Source organism: Scophthalmus maximus, chromosome 2, assembly GCF_022379125.1.
Source record: "Scophthalmus maximus strain ysfricsl-2021 chromosome 2, ASM2237912v1, whole genome shotgun sequence".
NCBI classification, from domain to species: domain Eukaryota; kingdom Metazoa; phylum Chordata; class Actinopteri; order Pleuronectiformes; family Scophthalmidae; genus Scophthalmus; species Scophthalmus maximus.
In genome coordinates, this window is record NC_061516.1 from 26,412,900 (window position 1) to 26,435,745 (window position 22,846).

At 45.7% G+C, this 22,846-nt stretch overlaps 1 protein-coding gene across 4 annotated transcripts in view; it reads left to right on the forward strand.

Annotated features, from left to right (window-relative positions):
• The window catches only part of LOC118300213 (glutamate receptor 1-like), a 41,519-nt gene that overhangs the window by 6,643 nt on the left and 12,030 nt on the right, over positions 1-22,846 (forward strand). For all 4 annotated transcript variants that reach the window (XR_007029881.1, XM_035624431.2, XM_047328148.1 and 1 more), the window contains exons 3-15: positions 7,623-7,862; positions 13,665-13,849; positions 14,748-14,801; positions 14,901-15,059; positions 15,522-15,689; positions 17,330-17,434; positions 18,283-18,393; positions 18,524-18,730; positions 18,841-19,056; positions 19,874-19,991; positions 20,078-20,225; positions 21,647-21,845; positions 22,129-22,376. Coding sequence is in view for 3 of the 4 variants with exons in the window: in XM_035624431.2 (XP_035480324.2) it covers positions 7,623-7,862; positions 13,665-13,849; positions 14,748-14,801; positions 14,901-15,059; positions 15,522-15,689; positions 17,330-17,434; positions 18,283-18,393; positions 18,524-18,730; positions 18,841-19,056; positions 19,874-19,991; positions 20,078-20,225; positions 21,647-21,845; positions 22,129-22,376 (2,158 nt within the window). In the remaining variant the exon portion in view is untranslated. The remainder of the gene's footprint in view (positions 1-7,622; positions 7,863-13,664; positions 13,850-14,747; positions 14,802-14,900; positions 15,060-15,521; positions 15,690-17,329; positions 17,435-18,282; positions 18,394-18,523; positions 18,731-18,840; positions 19,057-19,873; positions 19,992-20,077; positions 20,226-21,646; positions 21,846-22,128; positions 22,377-22,846) is intronic.

A 22,846-nucleotide genomic window follows, 5' to 3' on the forward strand; every position in this document is an offset into this window, starting at 1 on the left:
ATCGCTACTGCACAGACTCTGACTCCACATGACGTCATCAGCGTAAGATGGCGGCGCTTGAATCTGAGATATTTTAGCTGTTTGTACAATGAGAGAAAGAAGAGACGTCTCGTCGTCTTCATATACAGTCAGTGATCGTCTTTATATACAGTCAGTGATCGTCTTTATATACAGTCAGTGATCGTCTTTATATACAGTCAGTGATCGTCTTTATATACAGTCAGTGATCGTCTTTATATACAGTCAGTGATCGTCTTCATATACAGTCAGTGATTGTCTTTATATACAGTCACTGATCGTCTCTATATACAGTCAGTGATCGTCTTTATATACAGTCACTGATCGTCTTCATATACAGTCAGTGATCATCTTTATATACAGTCAGTGATCGTCTTTATATACAGTCAGTGATCGTCTTTATATACAGTCAGTGATCGTCTTTATATACAGTCAGTGATCGTCTTTATATACAGTCAGTGATCGTCTTTATATACAGTCAGTGATCATCTTTATATACAGTCAGTGATCGTCTTTATATACAGTCAGTGATCGTCTTTATATACAGTCAGTGATCGTCTTTATATACAGTCACTGATCATCTTTATATACAGTCAGTGATCGTCTTTATATACAGTCAGTGATCGTCTTTATATACAGTCAGTGATCGTCTTTATATACAGTCACTGATCGTCTTTATATACAGTCAGTGATCGTCTTCATATACAGTCAGTGATCGTCTGACCTCCGCCACTTTGTTTGTCAAAGTTGAGAAAACTCAAACACAAACAGCCGAGGATAAAAAAATGAAGACATTTACTTCGAATGAGAAAGATTTGTTAACCACCTCCTCTGCATCTTCATAAAACTGTGACCAGTGAGCAGCAGCTGCACAAGAGGCAGCGAACTCACATTAGCGAACATTCACAAGAGGTTCTGAAGGAGGGAGGAGGAGGAAGGAGGAGGAAGGAGGAGGAGGGAGGAGGAGGAGGAAGGAGGAGGGAGGAGGAGGAGGAGGAGGAAGGAGGAAGGAGGAGGGAGGAGGAGGAGGAGGAGGAGGAGGAGGAAGAGGAGGAGGAGGAGGAGGAGGGAGGAAGAGGAGGAGGAGGGAGGGAGGAGGAGGAAGAGGAGGAGGAGGAGGGAGGAAGAGGAGGAGGAGGAGGGAGGAGGAGGAGGAGGAGGGAGGAGGAGGGAGGAGGAGGAGGAAGGAGGAGGGAGGAGGAGGAGGAGGAGGAGGAGGAAGGAGGAGGAGGAGGAGGAGGAGGAGGGAAAATTAAATGGTGTTGCTCCTCTGTCTCACTGCCAGGCCTTCCCTTATCAGGAGCGTACAGACTGAGGCGGACTCGACTCTGCCCCCCCCTCCCCGTAGTTTCTCTTATTTATTGTTTATTGGTCCAAAAAAACAAAGTGCTGGGGAGATTGAGGCGGGAAGCCCGGTAGAAAGAGAGAAGAGAGGGATGATGGAGGGATGATGGAGGGAGGGAGGAGGGATGATGGAGGGGTGATGGAGGGAGGGAGGAGGGGTGATGGAGGGGTGATGGAGGGAGGGAGGAGGGGTGATGGAGGGAGGGAGGAGGGATGATGGAGGGATGATGGAGGGGTGATGGAGGGAGGGAGGAGGGGTGATGGAGGGATGATGGAGGGGTGATGGAGGGATGATGGAGGGGTGATGGAGGGATGATGGAGGGATGATGGAGGGAGGGAGGAGGAGAGCTGGTGGGCTGCTGGTCACATTTCGCCCTTGAGGTCTCACTTGTAGTTTCACGCTCAGTTGAACGCCTCAAATGTGAAATGAGGATAAAGTGCAGCGTTTCTTTTTTTTTGTAAAGAAAGAAAAATGTGGGTTTTTTTCGCCTGGAAACACGTTTTTATCTTCAGCGACACAATTCGCAAAATGACGACAAGGAGGAAGAGTCTGTGTTCAGGCACGAGGAGCAGAGCAGCGCAGACAACGGGATTATCTCCAATTAATAGTCCTAATCTGAAAGAGTTGTGTCGGACAAACAGGAGCGACGTCAGACGCCAGACGGGGGCGAAGCGCGGGAGATAAGAAGAACAGAGAGGAAGTGAACTGCAGGGTTTTAGTGTCAGCGTCCAGGCAGCGGGAGGAGGAAACTAAAACTGACCCACAAAGACGCCGACCCTGATCTGACCCCATAACCAAGTGTGTTCATCAAGTGGCTCCGCCACGTTAGACTTCTTCCTCCGGTTAATGTAAAACAAACCCTCCTTAGCTCAGGTAATAATAGATTCAAGTATACATATATATACAGATATAGATATCTGTATATAGATATAGATATCTATATACATATATATAGATATATAGATATCTATATATATTTATATAGATATCTGTATATATATATAGATATCTATATACATATATATAGATATATAGATATCTATATACATATATATAGATATATAGATATCTATATATATTTATATCTATATATCTATATCTATAGATATATAGATATCTCCTTCTCCTTCTTCTTCTTCTACGGCATGAAAAAAAGACGCTGGTTTGTGCCTGAATCTCTGTGGACGAGTGAAATGTAAATGTAGACAAGGAGGAAACGGAGACGAGGTTCAGACAGATGGGATTTGAATCTGCGACTGTTAGTTGAAGCTTCCATATCTCCCTGTGTGTGTGTGTGTGCGTGTGTGTGTGTGTCAGAGTTGCAATTCTCAGCAGGAGATTATTGCATCGATGCCTGGGAGGCAGCAGTTGCCTAAATGACTTTATACTCGATGTGTGAATTGCCATGTGGTTGTGTGTGTGTGTGTGTGTGTGTGTGTGTGTGTGTGTGTGTGTGTGTGTGTGCGCTGCATCACCCTGAGGAAGGCAGCCATTTAATCTATTATTCAGCATCTCTACTAAACACATTAATTAGAGCCGGAGGTTGAGCTGAGCGCTCGGTGCCACTCAGCTCTCTGGAAGAGGGGATCGTTTTTTCTCAAACACAGACGGGTTCCTCCTGGTACGTGAAAGTGAACGCCGGAGCGTCGACCTCTGCGACCTGTGAACCAGGAAGTGAAATGTCTTCACTCCGAGTCGCGTTTAAAAGTTCAGGGATTCTTCTTGTTGTGGTTGAGGTGGAGTTGAGGTCAACAGCTTCTCTGAAACAGTAAATTCTGAGTATTACTGACAATAATGAGTGTTACTTTTATTGTTTGTTTGTTTAAGGCTGTCATTGGTTGTCATGGAAGATAAACCTGAATCTCACAAACTCCTGTCCTCAGCGTCTTGAGGGTTTCTTTTTTTTTTTAATCACACTTTAAGGAACCAGGTTCTCGACACACTTTGTCTATGACCTTTGACCTGTGACCTGGTAAAACTCAGCGTTTCGTCCCTTCAGACAGAAACAAGCAGCAAATATGAACCGTCACTGTCAAGTGTTCCGAGCTCGTTCTGTTTTCTGTTCTGACGCGGCGTCGCGCTGAGGAAGTGTCGCCTCGGTGACGGGAACACGCAGCGACAGAGTGAAACAGCGACCTGATCGCTGGACGCGTGTCTCCGGGCCCGGTCTCCTCGGCAGTGGAGCATCAGCAGTGGAGTCGTGGGGATTATCAGACGTCCCGGTATTTACCCACAATACCCTTCAGCCGAACAACAACCCCCTCGTCATTTCTTTCCCTCTCCAGACCTCCGACGGACGAGCTGCTCAGTGTGGACGGATGTGTCAGGAGGATGAGGCGCTCTGCGGGACGACGTGGTCTCAGCTGTGGGCCCCGTGGCGCTTGTCGTCGCCGTCGTCTCTGGGCTGTGTTTAAATAAAGCTCTGTCTAAAAGCCCCTGGTGGCGAGCAGCGAGATGTCTGACCAGAGGACGCTGAGGGGGGAGGTCAGCTGGGTCCGTCAGTCACCAAACCTCAGTGCTGAGTATTTATTGATTGACAGTGATTAATTAGACACAGCTGATTATGGTCACAGTAACTGTGACCTCACAAATCACCGTTTTGGATTTATGGGGAAAAAAACTGTTGAGTGATCGACTGTTATTGTCTGATCAGATTCAGACGCAACTTCAGTGTCATACACACTGTGGGAACTATGAGTTTTACAGTTTCCTGGTTTGTATCTGTGCACACCTGTGTGTTTGTGTGATGTCAAAGCTGATAGATAGATAGATAGATAGATAGATAGATGATAGATAGATGATAGATAGATAGATAGATAGATAGATAGATAGATAGATGATAGATAGATGATAGATAGATAGATAGATAGATAGATAGATAGATAGATAGATAGATAGATGATAGATAGATGATAGATAGATAGATAGATAGATAGATGATAGATAGATGATAGATAGATAGATAGATAGATAGATAGATAGAGAGAGAGATAGATAGATAGATGATAGATAGATGATAGATAGATAGATAGATAGATAGATAGATAGAAAGATAGATAGATAGAAAGATAGATAGATAGAAAGAAAGATAGATGGATAGATAGATAGATAGATAGATGGATAGATAGATAGATAGATTGATAGATAGATAGATGGATGGATAGATAGATAGATAGATAGATGGATGGATAGATAGATAGATAGATAGATAGATAGATGATAGATAGATAGATAGATAGATAGATAGATAGATGATAGATGATAGATAGATGATAGATAGATAGATAGATAGATAGATGATAGATGATAGATAGATAGATATATAGATAGATGATAGATAGATGATAGATAGATAGATAGATAGATAGATAGATGATAGATAGATGATAGATGATAGATAGATGATAGATAGATAGATAGATAGATAGATAGATAGATATATAGATAGATGATAGATGGATAGATGATAGATAGACAGATAGATAGATAGATAGATAGATAGATAGATAGATAGATAGATAGATAGATAGCAGGACTGTGATAAGTTACGTGACTCAAGTGTAAAAAGTATCTCCCTGGATACAGAAGGTCGTCGGTTCACGTCTTATTAGCACAGATTAGAACCACTGGTTCATCCTGTGTCTCGTACATCTGCCCCCCTCGTCATGGCAACATGGTCAAACTCCAAACACAAATAACTACAAAGATTCCCAACACAGCTCAGAGCATCTGTCGACTCTCTGCCGCCCCGGCCGCCTCTTTGATGAAGGAGCGGCCCGACGTCCCAGTGGGACGGCAGCGCTAATGCTAGGAGACAGACACCTCGTTAGCATGATGGCGTCCGCCCGAGGGCAAACGTCTATTGTTAGCATGATAGCACGGCCCCAGAGGGAGCGGTTATTTCCAGTGCTAGCCTGCTGGGGGGGGGGGGGGGTTAGCGCTGGCCAAAGGACAAAGAAACACACACACACACACACACTGAGAATAGATGACTGTCAGTGCACAAAAGGCTGAACTTTATTTATTGATCTGTGAGTTGTTGATCAGTTTCAGCACAACGACCAAACACAGACTGAGCTTCAGCTGGTTCCAGTCGTGAGACGAAGACTTGTTAAAAACCTAAAATCCAAAGACACACGTGAACAGATGTCAGTGAAATGTGACCATCACGACGACATCCAGTCTCAGTTCTGTTGTTTCAATTAAGAGACCCTTAAGGCTCAAACAGGGCAGTGTTCTGGGGGCCGTGTGATTGATTGACAGTTGTCTGGGCCTCGCGTCACAATCTTTTTTTTTGTCCAAATGAGGAGTTTAGTGGCCGATGCCACAGATGCTTCAGTACGGACGTGTTTCCATTGCGCTTGTGCCCAGAGGAGCGTGAAATGAGACGGTGATTTACACGACGACTTGCGGCGCCTCAGCAGTTGAGTATTATTTTGTCTTAAAGACTTAATCCACGACTGTGAAGGAGCTTCAGCACGGAGAGTAATTTGATTATAGTCATTGTGTGAACAGGGAGATTTACCACGTAGAAGCCTTTTTGTGCGAAACAGGGAGCCTGAACTTTATCAGCCACACGGCTGCAGAAATGACTCTCGTCTACCACGAAGATAAGACAAACGTAATCGCCTCAAAATGTATTTGGAGTAAATCAAATATGAAATCGCGGAGTATGATGCTGTACATGGTTTGTTTGGTGCCCTGAGGGCAAATAAAAAGACACACAACAAGAAAAGGAGACATTACTGGAGAGAAAGACGTAAAGGACAGAAGTTGGAAGACGAGGTGGAGGACGGAGGGATGAAGACTGACAGGAAGGAAAAACTCTCCAAACACAGATTTCACCTTTGGTGCGATGCGAGGGACATTTGGTTCTCGGTCAGACGTCGAACTCGCAGGTTCACAGTAAAAGACGCTGATGCCAAGGAACAGCGACGGCCTCTGTTTCCATGGGAACCAACAGTGGCAGGACAGAGGAAGAACCACGTTTGACCACGGATCTCAAAGTTTTGGCTGCTCGACTACCAAATATCCAAGTGACTTCCTCTGAGCCTGTGAGTCGACATCGGCTCGGTCTCCAGAGTGAAAGTCCTGCGACCGACCCGTTCATCCACCATCACATTCTTTATACGACCTCATCTGATTTCCTGGCGTCTTTGCTGCGAGACAGTGCCGTTCGACAAGCGTCTGACAGCGGAGGACGTGCAGAACAGTCGCCTGACGCTGATTAAACAAGAGAGTACAATACAACAATTTTAGCTGTAAAACCGTTGTCTTTTAATTTTTCACTGATTTATCTGGGAGTCATTCAAGGATCTCGATGAAAAACATTCAGTGGACTGATTCTGTGAATGTGTGAGATCCAAATAAATTTAAAAAATCTGGTTCTAGATGTGGTTTCCGAGTCCACAGTGGAGATTATGATTTCATGATCTGTATTGTTCTGTCGGCTTAAATTTAATTAATTTTCTGGCAGCATCTGGTGGTAAAGTTGCAAACCGCAACAAAACTGAGCGTCCGATAGGGGACACTTTATGGTGGCGCACCGCTGATTCCATTTCCTGTTTCCGTCAGCGTCTGAAAATTGAACGTGAACGCGACATATTCTGGAGCGTTTGGTTCAACAACCGTATCCAACAAGACGTAGAAACATGGAGACTCACACGGAGGTCGGTCCACCTCATGGAACTATATTTAACTCATATATGAACATAGTTATGGACAATATATTCAATGTCTGTGAATATGTGCATCGAAATGTTACACACTGTAGCTTTAAAGACTGTTTGAGCTCTGCAGCTGAAGGATTGTTTCCTCTACTTCCTGGTCTGACTCTTGGACGTTTCATCTATAGTTGGGATCTTTTCATACCTTTTCAAACCATCCCATCATTTCACCAGGGTCGTATTTATGGACAAAGTGTGACACGGGTATAAACCAGTCGAACACTGATGGTTCAGTACAAGATGAAGGTCTGTCGCTCCCAATCGTCCAAGTTTATAAAGAAGACAAACATGTTCACGTTCTCCTTGGTCTTTCATTGTTGGGAATGTTGAGGACAAGTATGATTATCAAACATTTCCTGGTTCCAGCTTCTCAAATATCTTTGGGGTTTGGACGAAACTTCGTCTTTGGCTCGGGGAACTTGCGATGGGGACTTGTCAAGACAATGTTCCATCCTTGTATAGATCAGATGATGAATCAGGGACCTGATGAAGGGATGATCTTAACACTCCTCTGTCTTCCCTCTCTCCCGCAGTCTGCTCCCAGTTCTCGAAGGGCGTGTACGCCATCATGGGCCTGTACGACCGGCGGACGGTCAACATGCTGATGTCGTTCTGCGGCTCGCTGCACGTCTGCTTCGTCACGCCGTCCTTCCCCGTCCAGACCAACAACCAGTTCGTCCTGCAGCTGCGGCCCGAGCTGCAGGAGCCCCTCATGGCCCTGCTGGAGCAGCTCGACTGGACCCGCTTCGTGTACATGTACAGCGCCGACTCAGGTGAGGACACTCTGACGACACTGCGGCACCTCCACCCTCTTCTTCCCTTTTTACACTCTTCCTCTTCCTCATCTCGCATCATCTCATTCCGCTGTTTTTATTTCCACCTCACTTCTCCTCCTTCCTCTTCTTCTGCCCTCATCTTTCCTCTCCTCCTCTCAGTTAACAGTGGTTAGTGCTCATTTTCTGCTTGGTTGATGGTAAACGACTCACTGCAATAGACTCTCCTAAGCCTTTTAGTGTGTGTGTGTGTGTGTGTGTGTGTGTGTGTGTGTGTGTGTGTGTGTGTGTGTGTGTGTTTGTGTGTGTGTGTGTTGACACTGCAGACAGATGTGTACATGATCAACAACCTGACAATTTATGACATAGTGAACTTATAAGCCTGCTCTGCCCTTTACTCTGCACACACACACACACACACAGACAGATAAAGAAGTTATCTACGCTGACTCATCCCATAATTATCGCTCTGTCTCGTTGCCATGGATACAGCCTTGCAGTGAGGCCTGTCCTCTGTACAGTGACTGATGCAGTGACCGACTTTATTGTTCCTCATCCTCTTCCTCTTCCTCCCCCTCTTCTAGCCATAATAGCAGTGTGTGGATATTTAGATAGACGAGGTGGAACATGTTAAAATGAAAAGACAAATTTCCTACATCGCCTCGAGCCAAAACAAACGAGATACAACATTGAAAATTTACCAAAAAAAATCAGATTTTTTGACATTTTCCCTTTTTCCTCAATGTCTGGCACCAATACTGCAGATCACAGACTGTTCATAAAAATGGATGTGTCTGACCAGCAGGGGGCGACTCTATGAGAACGTGACTCTACTTCTCACTTGATTCATAACATCAGTAAAACATTTTCCTGAGGAGTTTATGGTTCAATCTCTGGCTTCAAGTCTTCTTCAATACATCATGTTCATTTTGTACATCATGCTCCATTTACAGTCACAGAGACCATAAAGCACCGTATGTATTAGGGGGCGTGGATACGGTGTGATTGACATCTGGTACCGTCCAGTGGGTGCAGCTCTCAGACAGGCCACACCCACCGCTCCTCCAGGATGGCGCCGGACAAAACAAAGGAACTGAAGGCTTCCACACGTCAATGTGAAGTAGAGAGAAACAAGCTTCTCAAGAATCACTCACCGCGCCTTTAAACGTACATAATGATGAACTATGAAAAAGTGTGACGGTCTGATGGCGTCATAGAAACACAACTGACTGTAATAAACCGTCCTTCCTCATCCACGTCTGTCTCTCACTCAATGTTTTCTAACTGTCCTTCCTCCTCTTCTTCCTCCTCTTCTTCCTCCTCTCCTTCCTCCTCTTCTCCCTCCTCTTCTTCCTCCTCTCCTTCCTCCTCTCCTTCCTCCTCTTCTTCCTCCTCTTCTTCCTCCTCTCCTCCCTGAATCGTCCAGAGGACCAGGAGAGCGTTGACGTGTTCGTCTCTCTCCTCCGTTTCTTTTCTTTGGAAGTGCCGTTGAGCAGAGTCGGTGTATCCCCCCTGTGGGCGACGACAGTGCTCAGTCAACCTGTTCATTAAATGATTAAAACAAAAATTTTAAAAAACAGTGGACAGGAGGACGGAGAGACACAGACGGCAGCTGCTGAGAACATGAACCAGGCAGAATCATCTCGCATGAACAGAGGCCGTGTGTAATTGAACATGAAACTGATTCTGTGTGTGTGTGTGTGTGTGTGTGTGTTTGACGTTGATGCTGCCGCATCGCCAGTCTCATGTCTAACACACACACACACACACACACACACACCGTTATTCACACATTCACGCACCGGCACACACACATTACGAGCTCTGTTGAGACTGAGCCAGTTTGTCTTTATTCTTTCAGGTTGATGGAGAATTATTATTTTTTTCATCACTTTCGTGTTTCTCGTTTTGTTTAACTCGACACTTGAGGTGTTTTTTTGTATTTGTCTGGATTTTAATCTCCTGAGTTGTGATTCGTAGTGATTTGACTCTACCGAGGCGTCCGGAGTGGAGCGAAGAACGAAAACGCAATCGACCACATTGACGAGATGATCCGGTCCTGATCTGGTCATGATCCGGTCTTGATCTGGTCCTGATCTGGTCCTGAACCGGTCCTGATCCGGTCCTGATCCGGTCCTGATCTGGTCCTGATCCGGTCCTGATCCGGTCCTGATCTGGTCCTGATCCGGTCCTGATCTGGTCCTGAACCGGTCCTGATCTGGTCATGATCCGGTCTTGATCTGGTCCTGATCTGGTCCTGAACCGGTCCTGATCCGGTCCTGATCCGGTCCTGATCTGGTCCTGATCCGGTCCTGATCCGGTCCTGATCTGGTCCTGATCCGGTCCTGATCCGGTCCTGATCCGGTCCAGTATCTGACAGGACGGAGGCTGATGCTGTGATTCCCTGTAAGAGCTCGGGCTGGAGATACAGAGTGATGGAAACATCCTGGTTCTCCTCTTCCTCCTCCTCTGTTCCTCATCTCCTCGTTCCCTTCGCGTCTCCTCTCCTAGTCAACGACACGCATGCAGAAAGTTTATGGAAATCAGCTGAGCAGATTAGTGTCTATATTTATGAAAGTCGTCGTCCTCCGTCTCTCTCCTCCGTTTTTATCTTTCATCTCTGTTGCTGTTTTTTTCCCTCTCTCTGTCGGTGTGGGTGTCTCGCTCCGCTCTGCCTCTAATTGAATGTTATACATTATCATTAACACACTTGACATCTTTCTGTTGCTCAGCGTGTGTGTGTGTGTGTGTGTCTGTGTGTGTGTGTCTGTGTTTATTAGTGTGTGTGTGTGTGTGTGTGCGTGTGTTTGTGTGTGTGTGTGTGTTTGTGTGTGCGTGTGTTTATGTGTGTGTGTGTGTGTGTATTTGTGTGTTTATGTGTGTGTGTGTGTGTGTGTGTGTGCACAGCGAGCGCCTCTCTGCTGCAGCTGTAAACATGTCACCGTTCGGAGACTAATGAGCAGTTTCCTATCAGATCATGTAGCTGCAGACACGAGTGAAGTGTCCGGGTCGTCCTCCGCTCTGCACCAAGGACAAGAGTGGGAACTAGTCCCTACGTGGACAAAAGTATGAGGACGCCTCGACGCGTGTCGGTGACGGGGCGTCGATGTGCTGCTCGGTCTGCCTCCGCTCTCTTCAGGTGGCGGCGTTTCCAGCAGATGTTAGAACCTGATGCAGGGATTTCATCAGAGCATCAGAGCATCACCATACAAAACAAACGCCCTGTTTGTTTGTTTGTTTGTTTGTTTGTTTGTTTGAACAGATTTCAAGTGAACTCGTATCGGACGATTATAGACAATTATAGAATCATTCTTTCTGCTCCGACTGCGAGACACGTGGAGGCAGTAACCCTGTTTGAGGTGTGTGTGTGTGTGTGTGTGTGAGAGAGAGAGAGAGAGAGAGTATCTTTGAAGTCTTTTTCTGCATGTGTCTCTCTAGTCTTTGAAGTCTATCTGAATTTTGCTGACTCGTCTTTGGAACATGCTGTGTGTGTGTGTGTGTGTGTGTGTGTGTGTGTGTGTGGTATAAAATGCTGATGTGATTACCCTTCTGTGTTGACTCATAAGATTTTAACACGAGCAGGTTTCTGTTAAATTGGAAGAGATTTGTGGAAAAACAAACAAACCGATTCTCAGCTTCTTATTGGACGATTCCTCTCCTCTTGATTGACATCCGGAGCCAGTAACTACCCCTCGTCTTGACAGAGTGTTTCAGTTCTGTGTTTGTCACACGTCTCATCTCTTCCTGACATTAACTGTGCTGGCCAGACACAGATTGATATATTGTCTCTGAACCTACAGTCATTCAGGATTATGCAGATTTATACAAAAAAAAACATTTTTTAATACTCCACCACGTGCTACTTCATGTTCACGCTCCCCAGAGGATTTATCCCAATGACGACAGTGATCCAGTTCAGGCATTTGTGTTCCCAAGAGGATGAAGTGTAAACTTGAACAAACTCTTCTTTGTGTTCCTTTAGTGCTAATTTCTAAATGTTAGCGTAAACTTCACTACTACTCAACATCACCACTCATGCGACTGTGACTTGTGCTGTGAAAGCGCTTTGAGTCGATAAGACTAGAAAAATATATAAATATAAATATTGTCCAAAAGTCTTTGATCAGACCACAGACTGTAAATAAAGATGGACGACATGTCGGCTCCTCTAAAGTGAAGCCAAATCATCAAGATCGCCCCCTGGTGTCTGGCTGCAGTACAGGTCATAAGCCCCGCCCCCTCCATGTTAGCAGATGGGACATGTAGATGTTTCTGTCATGTGAGGTCGTTCTCAACACGCTGACGTTTGTTCACGTGTTCATGTTTCTGATCACTTTGCTTGTCATCAGTTATTCGATGAGACGGGGCTGAGACGTCGTGATTGACAGCTGATGCTGAATGTGTAGGAGTCTACAGCCTCACAGAGCTGCCGCTCAGCTCTTCTTCTTCCTCTTTCCAGGTTTGATCACGTTTCTGCTGACGCTCTTGACTGTGTGAGGTCGGACTTCTCGGCTTAAATAATGGATCCCAGCCCGGGAGAGGAGAGACACTGTGGAAGAGAAGAGTCCAGCTTCGGGCCTGAAAAAGCTTCTCGGATGAATCTCATTCCTCATAGCTGATATATATATATATATATATATATATATATATATATATATATATATTTGTTGAAATCAGGCCACTCAAACTCCAAATATAACACGTCATGAGTGTGAAGCAGCTTTTTTGGAACATTCGCCAAGGCCTGAGGCGACACAGCAAACATCACACGAGTCTGATTCCTCTGGAAAAAAACAGAAAAAAAACAGCTTGACATTCAGTTTGAGAAGCCACTGCTTCTTCACATCCGGCCCTCGGTGCTTCACGAGGAAAACAACTCAGCAGAAGTTACAGACTTACTGTGTGTGTGTGTGTGTGTGTGTGTGTGTGTGTGTGTGTGTACTTCCCTTTTGAAAAAGTCTAGGAACGACATGGAGAAAACTGCTTCTCAACATCTCCAGAGAAGTTGGATCTGTGCAGTGTGTTGTGTTTCGCTTGTTGAACAGAAATGGGAAAAGTTGGGTTTGGGAGTTTGAGGTTGTTTTTAAGTAACAGCGGCGGCGTGTTGGTGCAGTGGTAGTCTCTTCCGGCGAGGTGATGTTTTTCCCTGTGTCTGATTTATTTTATTACGCAAAAAAACCAACAACTTTGAAATGAATTTCCACGAAACTTGGTTGAAGGATGAAGCATGAAAAAGCCAATAAAGAGTCCATAACATTTTGGCGCACATCCGGATCAAAGGGCAGATCCAGGAATGTTATTTATTTTATTTTTTTTCTCGATTGTTTTTTCCCATCAATGGCATTTATTTATATTTTGGCAATTTTCATAGATTTCCCACACAGAGAGTAATTTGGGTATATTGAGCGAACTGATTCTATGAGTGTGTGGAGTTTGGTGCGGATCTACAACAATCTGGATCTATAGTGGATTTAAATGTGGTTTCATAAAGGCTCAAGAATCACAGATTGATGCTGAGTCAGGAAAAGACTCAAAAATATTTTGTATCGCGAGTTCGAACAGATTCACAGAAGCTAATTGTTCAGAAGGAACGAGGGATTCAACGTCACGGAAATCGACCGTCTTTCAAAAACATTACTTAAGTGTTTTCCCCCGCTGCATGATATTTTCCTCGCGTGTGAAAACTCTTGTGCCAAAATCCCATTTCAATCATTTAAATGTTCGATGTTGAATGTGGAATAATGCTGAGTTAGTTTACAGACGCTTCTCCGTTGACTCCTGCGTGATGTGTCGCCCTCTCAGGTCTGTCGGTGCTGCAGAGGATCCTGGACACGGCGGCCGAGCGGACCTGGCAGGTCACCTCCGTCAACCTGGACGCGCTGACCGAGGCCGCCTTCGTCAAGCTGCTCACCGACCTCGACTTCAAGAAGGAGTTCCAGGTCATCGTGGACTGCGAGCTGGAGCGACTCAACTCCATCCTCAACCTGGTAACCGACTCTCTGCCGGCCTCTGAATCCATGATGGAGAGGAGGAGGTGAAGAGGAGAGAGGGATGAAGGAGAGGAGGGAGGGATGAAGGAGAGGAGGAAGTGAAGAGGAGAGAGGGATGAAGGAGAGGAGGGAGGGATGAAGGAGAGGAGGGAGGGATGAAGGAGAGGAGGAAGTGAAGAGGAGAGAGGGATGAAGGAGAGGAGGAAGTGAAGAGGAGAGAGGGATGAAGGAGAGGAGGAAGTGAAGAGGAGAGAGGGATGAAGGAGAGGAGGAAGTGAAGAGGAGAGAGGGATGAAGGAGAGGAGGAAGTGAAGAGGAGAGAGGGATGAAGGAGAGGAGGAGCCGGCGTTCATCGACTGATGCTCGTTAAGAGCTGGACCTCAGAGGGAGACGGGAGCCAACACCTGCTTCCTCCTCCTCCTCCTCCTCCTCCTCCTCCTCTTCTTCCTCCTTTCCTCTCCACAGCTGTTTCTTCCTCTCCACCTCCTTCTCTTCCTCTATAACTAGTCTCCTCCTCTCCTCCTCCATTTTCTCCTTTTCTCTCCATCTTCCCTCCTCTTCTGTCTCCCCTCTTTGCCTCACCCTCCTCCTCCTCCTCCTCCTCTTCCTCTCTTCCTATCCGGTGTCAGTGGACTCTTATGAAGCGAGAGAAGACCATTTTCCCTTTCTTTCCATCTCTCTCTCTCTCTCTGATGGTGAGGATGAGCAATTAAATCCTCAAAGAGGAACCGAGTCGTCCAATTAGCAGCTGTTTGAGAGGACACACACACACACACACACACGCACACGCACGAGTGTGATGAATCTGAGATGAATGCGTTTTATCATCATTAGAAACATCAGAAAAATGTAATTAGCATATCATTTATTCTGACTCTCTCTCTCTCTCGCTCAGATCGCGGCTCAGAAGAGAAACTTGAAGAACTACTATTTCGTCCTGGCCAATCAGGTGAGTGTGTGTGTGTGTGTGTGTGTGTGTGTGTGTGTGTGTGTGTGTGTGTGTTCAGGAGGAGTTCAGTCAATCAAAGTGTGTGTGTCTGTGTGTCAGGGCTTCATGGACCTGAACTTCACCGAGATCCAGAAGCTGGGGCCGAACGTGACGGGCTTCCAGCTGGTGAACTGGTCCGATCCGGCGGTGGAGAAGATCAACCAGGACTGGCTGGACTTCGACAGCAAAGACCTGAAACTGTCCCGAAGGAGCCTCAGGGTGAACACACTCACGTTGACTCTGTTGTCCGCGGTGTCGACTGTGCTGCGGAGACGCTGCAGCGGTCGCACGCGTTGACGTGTCGTCCGGGGAAACTTTCAAGTTCCAACTGGAGCTCAATGTAAAGCGCTGGTGGTGTCGTCGTGCCCACAGTCGCCTCACAGTCAGTCGGTGGGAGGAGAGGATGAATGAATGCAGTGAATGGGTTGAATCTGAAGCACAAACGTCCTCAAATTCAAACTTTTCCAAATCTCATTCTCGAAACTGCCTTCGTATTATGGGGTTTGAGGATTTCCATCATGTAGATTCAGTTATGAGGGTTTGGTTTCAGACTCTAAAAGTCCGTCCAACGCCCCTGGATGTTTTTATTTCCAGGGTCCAGGTCGAGGAGAGAAGAAGAACTTTCTTTTTGGCGATGTTTCGTTAACCTAAGCCCTCGTCTCTCGTCTCTCGTCTGCTCAGTACACAGGGGCTTTGACCTACGACGGTGTCAGCGCCATGGCAACGGCTTTCCACAACCTGCGGCGGCAGCGGATCGACATCTCTCGCCGCGGCAACGCAGGGGAATGTCTGGCCAACCCGCCCGCCCCCTGGGGACAGGGCATCGACATCCAGAGGGCCCTGCAGCAGGTACACAACCACACACACACACACACACACACACACACACACACACACACACACACACACACACACACACACGTGTACGAGCAACAACAACAAACGCAATAAAAAAAACGTATTCATAGGACGTCAGAAACATTTTATCTCCCCAAAACTCATTAATGATTCTCATTGTGATCTGTTATATTTCATGTTCACACTGTTTTATCTCACACACGAGCTGTAACTTCTTCCCGTCGACCGACCCAAATCAGTCAGCACCAAACTGACGACTTTCAGAAGCGTCCGTCAGCGTTGAGAAGTCCAAAATGTTCCAGTAGAATCTGCCGTTCTCTCGCCTCCCGAGTTGAAAGTTTGATCTGGAAAAACCATCTGCTCGTCTGTGGGGGTCGAGGCAGCTGGCGCAGACGTCTGCGGTTCCTTCATAACTTCTCTAGGGACTGACACGTGGACACATCTGCACTAGTGTTGGTTATCGATCACGTTTAAAGCACCGCGCTGGAATGTTGTGACCAATACTCTAATAGCCACCAGTTAAATAGTGTTAAATTCACGTACTGTTGGTTCCATACTGAATTTCAGACTTACTGAGAAAAACTCACATACTGTGTTAGCGTGTTAAATGGCATGTCGGTTAGGACTGTGTTGGCTGATGCTAGTAAAAAATGCTAAGCTAACATCAAGAGTGAAAAAAGTTCTGTTTTCTCCAACAACAACTTTAACCAACGAGCTAATTAATCAGCTGAATGGTGATGAAGTTGTCCACGTCTCACCCCTAATGTTTCATCGTCCGCGGAGCGTTCAGCTTTATGCTAACATACTAACATTAGCCTGCAGCTACTGTGTTGCCTCAGGTGAGATACGTTGCCCTGGACGTTTCACATCACTAAATATTACACCGAGAGTTATGTACGTTGACTTTTGAGAAGTGTGACCACACTTCACTGCGTGGTCGTCATGGTAGTCTTGTTTTTCGTTGCCTATAATCTGTCAGATACGACATTGTTCAGTTTAACGTGACTCTACTGTACTTTTTGATGTTTTGCCATGAGAAAATTGTTAACGAAATCAATGGTTATGTTAAAGATAGTGTGTGTGGGCTCCGCCCCTTTGTCCAGATCCACACCAACACTTCGTGGATTCTTTCTTGCTCCAGGTTCCATCCTTCCGCCAAGTTTACTGGAAATCTGTTCATTAGTTTTTTTGCGTAATTCTGCTGATAAAACAAACGGACAAGTGAAAACCCAACCTCCTTGGCGTATAGGTCATAAAAGACCAAACGATTATGCTGATTGGAGATAATGAAAATGGTGTGTGTCTGTGTGTGTGTGTCTGTGTGTGTCTGTGTGTGTGTCTGTGTGTGTCTGTGTGTGTCTGTGTGTGTCTGTGTGTGTGTCTGTGTGTGTCTGTGTGTGTCTGTGTGTGTCTCTGTGTGTGTCTGTGTGTGTCTCTGTGTGTGTCTCTGTGTGTGTCTGTGTGTGTCTCTGTGTGTGTCTCTGTGTGTCTCTGTGTGTCTGTGTGTGTGTGTCTGTGTGTCTCTGTGTGTCTCTGTGTGTGTGTCTGTGTGTCTCTGTGTGTGTCTCTGTGTGTCTCTGTGTGTCTCTGTGTGTGTCTGTGTGTGTCTCTGTGTGTCTGTGTGTTTGCAGGTGCGTCTCGAGGGGCTGACGGGTCATGTTCAGTTTGACGAGCGAGGACATCGCACCAACTACACCCTGAGTGTGATGGAGCTCAGCCACACCGGACCCAGGAAGGTGCTGCCTCACGGGGGGGGGGGTTCTTTGTTAAACAGGTTTGATTCCAACAGAAGTTTGGTGCTGGAGTCTGCAGCTTTTCACTACATCAGCTCATTTCTGTAATTAGCTCCCTCTTCTCTGATTAAAGGTGCGATGATCAGTTAAATCAGCTGCGGCAGCACTCGTTTGGTATAAAAAACCTGTCGACTCGCATGTTTCTGTTAACCTCCATTACAGTTTGAGCCCCCGCTGTGATAAGGTACATCGTTATGCTCTCTGTGTAGTTCGTGCGATGAGTCTCGCAGAGGTCGAGGCGTTGACATGCCACATTTGAAGTCCTGGAAATCAGTGGGTGAATGATGATGAGGACTTACACAGAATACGAGTCCAGTATTTGATCCACTTATCAAATCTGAAAACCCTTTGAATCCTCCTCGACTCGTATGAAGTTTATCGTTCATCCATTTGACAGAGCGACGAGTCTGTTCCCTCACAAACCATCTTCGTCAGAGTCCGGTCGGAGCAGACTTTCACATCAACGAACGTTAATTAGCTGCAGTTGATATAATCTGCCGACGCTGATGTCGGCACTTTAACCAGAGACAGTAAGAAGGTTTCAGGAGAAATATCATATAACCTACACAGTGGACTCGCTACGATATGGTATAATGTATATTTATCAATCAATCTAAAATGTGTTTATCACTAAAATGCTAAATGTAGTTATTGATGTGATATGGCATACTTTAGCTATGTGACAAAGACAATGTAGTATCTCCTCGTGAGAGATGTCGTACACAACCGATAATACAAACAACGGGGTTTTAAAATGAAGGCAGGAAGTGAGACGACGGCTGTGATTTCAGATCGGCTACTGGAACGAGAGGCGGGGCTACGTGAACACTGCCATCTACAGGCCGGTGGTGGAGGAGTTCTACGGTCTGCAGAACAGAACCTACGTCGTCACCACCATCCTGGTAAGACGTGTTGCGTTCACCTTCCTGTCGTTTATTTAGAGCATGTGATATGTGAGCAAAGAGAGAAGAGGGGTCAGACTCATAAAGACCCGAGTGAACTGTCAGTAACGTCCATGCGTCTCCGAAACAGGAAGCTCCCTACATGATGCTGAAGAAGAACCACGAGCAGTTTGTAGGGAACGAACGCTACGAAGGTTACTGTGCCGAACTGGCCGCAGAGATCGCCAAACACGTCGGCTTCAACTACCGCCTGGAGCTGGTGGGCGACGGCAAGTACGGGGCCAGAGACGCCGAAACCAAGTTGTGGAACGGCATGGTGGGAGAACTGGTGTACGGGGTGAGTGTCGGACCAAAACACTCAAGTCATTTTGTTGTGTATCTTAGGTGTGAGGAATTCTGCGTTCATGTTTTTTGAAATCCCTCGTCTCTCCCTCTCCCCTCCTGCAGAAGGCCGACGTGGCGGTCGCCCCGCTCACCATCACGCTGGTGCGAGAGCAGGTGATCGACTTCACCAAGCCCTTCATGTCCCTGGGAATCTCCATCATGATCAAGAAACCCACCAAGTCCAAACCGGGCGTCTTCTCCTTCCTCGACCCGCTGGCCTACGAGATCTGGATGTGCATCGTCTTCGCCTACATCGGGGTCAGCGTGGTGCTGTTCCTGGTGAGGAGGAGGGGGAGGGGCCAGTGGGGTCGCACAGCAAACATCACATACGCTACGATCATCTGTTGATTTACAGATATAATACTAATATTAAAAAGACAGGAATATTTTGTTTGACGGGAAGTTAACTTTTCTAAAACACCAATAAAATACATGTAATGAAGAATAAATTAACTTATTGTAAAAAAAAAGGTTATTTGTTAATATTTAGAATAATTAATACCAGACCTGAACTTTTCATTTAAATGTATGTATCAGCTTCTTCACTTTGTTTTATGTGTTTAACATTTGTGTAACAATAATAAAACTATTCCGTTATTACAGATCAAACAGATAAAACATATTTCTCATTTCATTATGACACAATTCATACATAACTCAAACATCTCTGAGGAAACCACATTTACATTCGCTAGATCCAGGTTTTCATTTGGATCTGCACCAAATCTCACACACTCATAGATATTAGTCCACTAAATATGTCTGATCTTTATCATCAACATCCATTTATTATTCTCTGGGAAATCCCTGAATATTTGATCCAGAATTCTTCCATTGCCACCCTTCCGCTAAATTTCATAGAAATTGGTTGTCTAGATTTTGCGCAATCTTGCTGACAAACAAACAAACAGACAAACGAGAGTCGAGCACATACATCCGCCAAGGAGGTTAAGCTGAGAAATAATTCACTATATAAATATTTGTTTAAGTCTGAAGAACATAGAAAACAGTGTATAACTGTCCAAATATTGCCAGCCTGGACGATATATTCAGATTTTGTCTTTGTATGCTGATGACGTCTTTCTGTCTGTGTCAGGTGAGTCGATTCAGTCCGTATGAGTGGCAAGGAGACGACTCTGATGACGAAGACGAGAACCTGCCCTCCTCTGCCTCTCGACGAGCTCCGCCCACTTCATACTCTGAGTTCGCTCCAGGTATCTCATCATCTCAGCAGCACGGTTTCTGCCTGGTCCATCTGTAATATTACTCACTGTATGATTCATATTCGTTGGTTTCTCAGGGTACTCCCAGACTCAGGCCCAGAACCAGAACCAGAACCAGCAGAAAGAAAAGGAGACGCCTGAATACACCAACGACTTTGGGATCTTCAATTCTCTGTGGTTCTCCCTCGGGGCCTTCATGCAGCAGGGCTGCGACATCTCGCCCAGGTAGGACACAACGCTCACGTCTCAATGTTTTCATCTGCATTTGTTTGCTTGTTAGCAGGATTCTGCAAAAACTACTCAACCGATTTGGTGAAATGTTTTGTGCCACTACTGAATGTGTACCATTGTAAATACCACAGATTACAGTATCTGACGTATGTGACCCGGAAAAAAACTTTTCTGGATCAGTTTTTTTTGTGTGAAATTCTTATTTGTCAATTTGAACTTGAGCAATTCCTATAACTTTGTGCATATGTATTTTACAATTCCCATATTTTAAACAGAAAATGTGCCTGACATTGAAAAAAATATATTCAACTTGTTATAAAAAAACAGTTTGCTCAAATTCAAGATTTATGTAAAAGTTTTGACATGAAAACCGAGGAAAAGTAATTTTCTTCCACGTTCTGCAGAAGAAATGTGTTCACTGTAACTGTACCTTCACACACACACACACACGTTATCATGAAACAATTCTGTGTGACTCGCTGCTGGGTCAGTTATGTTACTGTGGTGTTCAGGCCTGAGGCTCTTTCTATTTTCTGGATGTGTGTGCGTGTTTGTGTGTGTGTGTGTGTGTGTCTGTGTGTGTTTGTGCGTGCGTGCGCGCGTGTTAATATATGTATGAGTGTGTCGCTGCGGTTGTGCATTTATGAATATTTCAGTAATTGTTTTTTAACCTCATTAAAGTAATGTCCCATATACTACAGGTTGTGTGTGTCTGTGTGTCTGTGTGTTTGTGTGTGTGTTTGTGTGTGTGTGTGTGTGTGTGTGTGTGTGTTTTGTGTGTGTTAACAATGAAAGTAATACTCTCAACAAGTTTGGTGAAAATCCGTCCATGTGTTTTTGAGATATTTTGTGAACACACACACACACACACACACACACACACACACACCTCTAACCTCCATCACAGTGATAAACCTCCACCTCAAAGTTCTTACTATTATTGTGAGGACATTTTGTCGCTACATTCTTTGTCTTCCTGTCTCGCCCCTTTTCCTTTAGTTGTGACTGTTCGTTTTACCAATGTACCACCACACAGGGTCACCTTGAGTCGAGCTGGAGGGCTGACCAGCATCTGCATGTGTGTGTGTGTGTGTGTGTGTGTGTGTGTAGTTGATGCTTGTGCGGGGTATGGACGCCTCGCTCGCTGCAGGAGGAGCCGTGTCTCCTCCTGGTCTCTTCCCTTTATTCGCGCCGCTGAGTCTCCGTCGTCACATCTATGGGAATAATGTACATGTGTGTTATGTGTCCAGTGATGCAGTACGAAGCAGATCAGCTCTGGTCTCAGGCCAAACACACACACACACTCACATTTGGAGTAACAGGCTTCTCTGGCGATGCGATGCATCTTCTGCTGGTTGAATTACAATCTGATGATGTGCTGATGAAGGCCTTCCTTTCCTCCGTTGTGTCTCCAGGTCTCTCTCAGGTCGAATTGTTGGAGGAGTTTGGTGGTTCTTCACCCTCATCATCATCTCTTCCTACACCGCCAACCTGGCAGCCTTCCTCACCGTGGAGAGGATGGTTTCCCCAATAGAGGGCTCAGAGGACCTGGCCAAGCAGACTGAGATCTCCTACGGCACCCTGGACGGAGGCTCCACTAAAGAGTTCTTCAGGGTGAGGACACGGCGCTCTTTTTAAACAATTTCCCGCCCTGATTTTCCACTCGGTGATCACTGATCAAATCAGCGTTCGAACACTGTTTCTGTACCTTTCAAAGATTTGACTGAATGATGCAATTGTAGATGCCTGGAAGATATGTAGCAGAAATGCCCCCGATTTCCAAATCCTGTCACAGAGAAGTGCTGACAATGTGTGCGGCAACAATCATGTTGTCTCATCCATGTTCCCTCTTTTTCTAATCTCTGTGTCTGTCTTCACTATCATTCTGCCGCGTTAGAGGTCAAAGATTGCAGTTTTTGAGAAGATGTGGTCGTACATGCGGAGCACAGACCCCTCGGTGTTCGTCAGGAACACGGATGAAGGCGTGATACGGGTCAGGAAGTCGAAGGGGAAGTACGCCTACCTGTTGGAGTCCTCCATGAACGAGTACATCGAGCAGAGGAAGCCCTGCGACACCATGAAAGTCGGAGGCAACCTGGACTCCAAAGGCTACGGAGTGGCCACGCCCAAAGGATCGCCGCTCAGGTACACTCTGAACCTCCGGACAGGCGACGGTCAGCGTGGCGTCCGTGTCGATGTCCTGTTTTGTCTGTGTTTGTTGGAAATCAGACGAGTCATACCAGCGGTTTAGTTTCATCAGGTTTAATTAAACAACAGATTTCTTACAAGAACAAAACGAAATATATATATTTTTACTTATTTCTAAAACTAAATGCAGAGGTATGGACTCGACCTGTTGGACTTTAGACTTGACATGATGAAATTTAAAGGACTTGAATCTGGTTTGTGAGATTCTGTAGATTGACAGAAAAGAAAAGCACTACGACTTGTAAAGGGACTCAGACTTTAGTCCTTAGGACTTGATTTTGGACTTTTTGTTCTTGATTGAGCTGAAACTTACCCAAATCTTCAACATCAGATAGAGCCTTGCCACAGTTTTTTAACTGTTTGAATGATGTTCTAATAGGCCGAACGTCTGACTGCCACCTTAACGG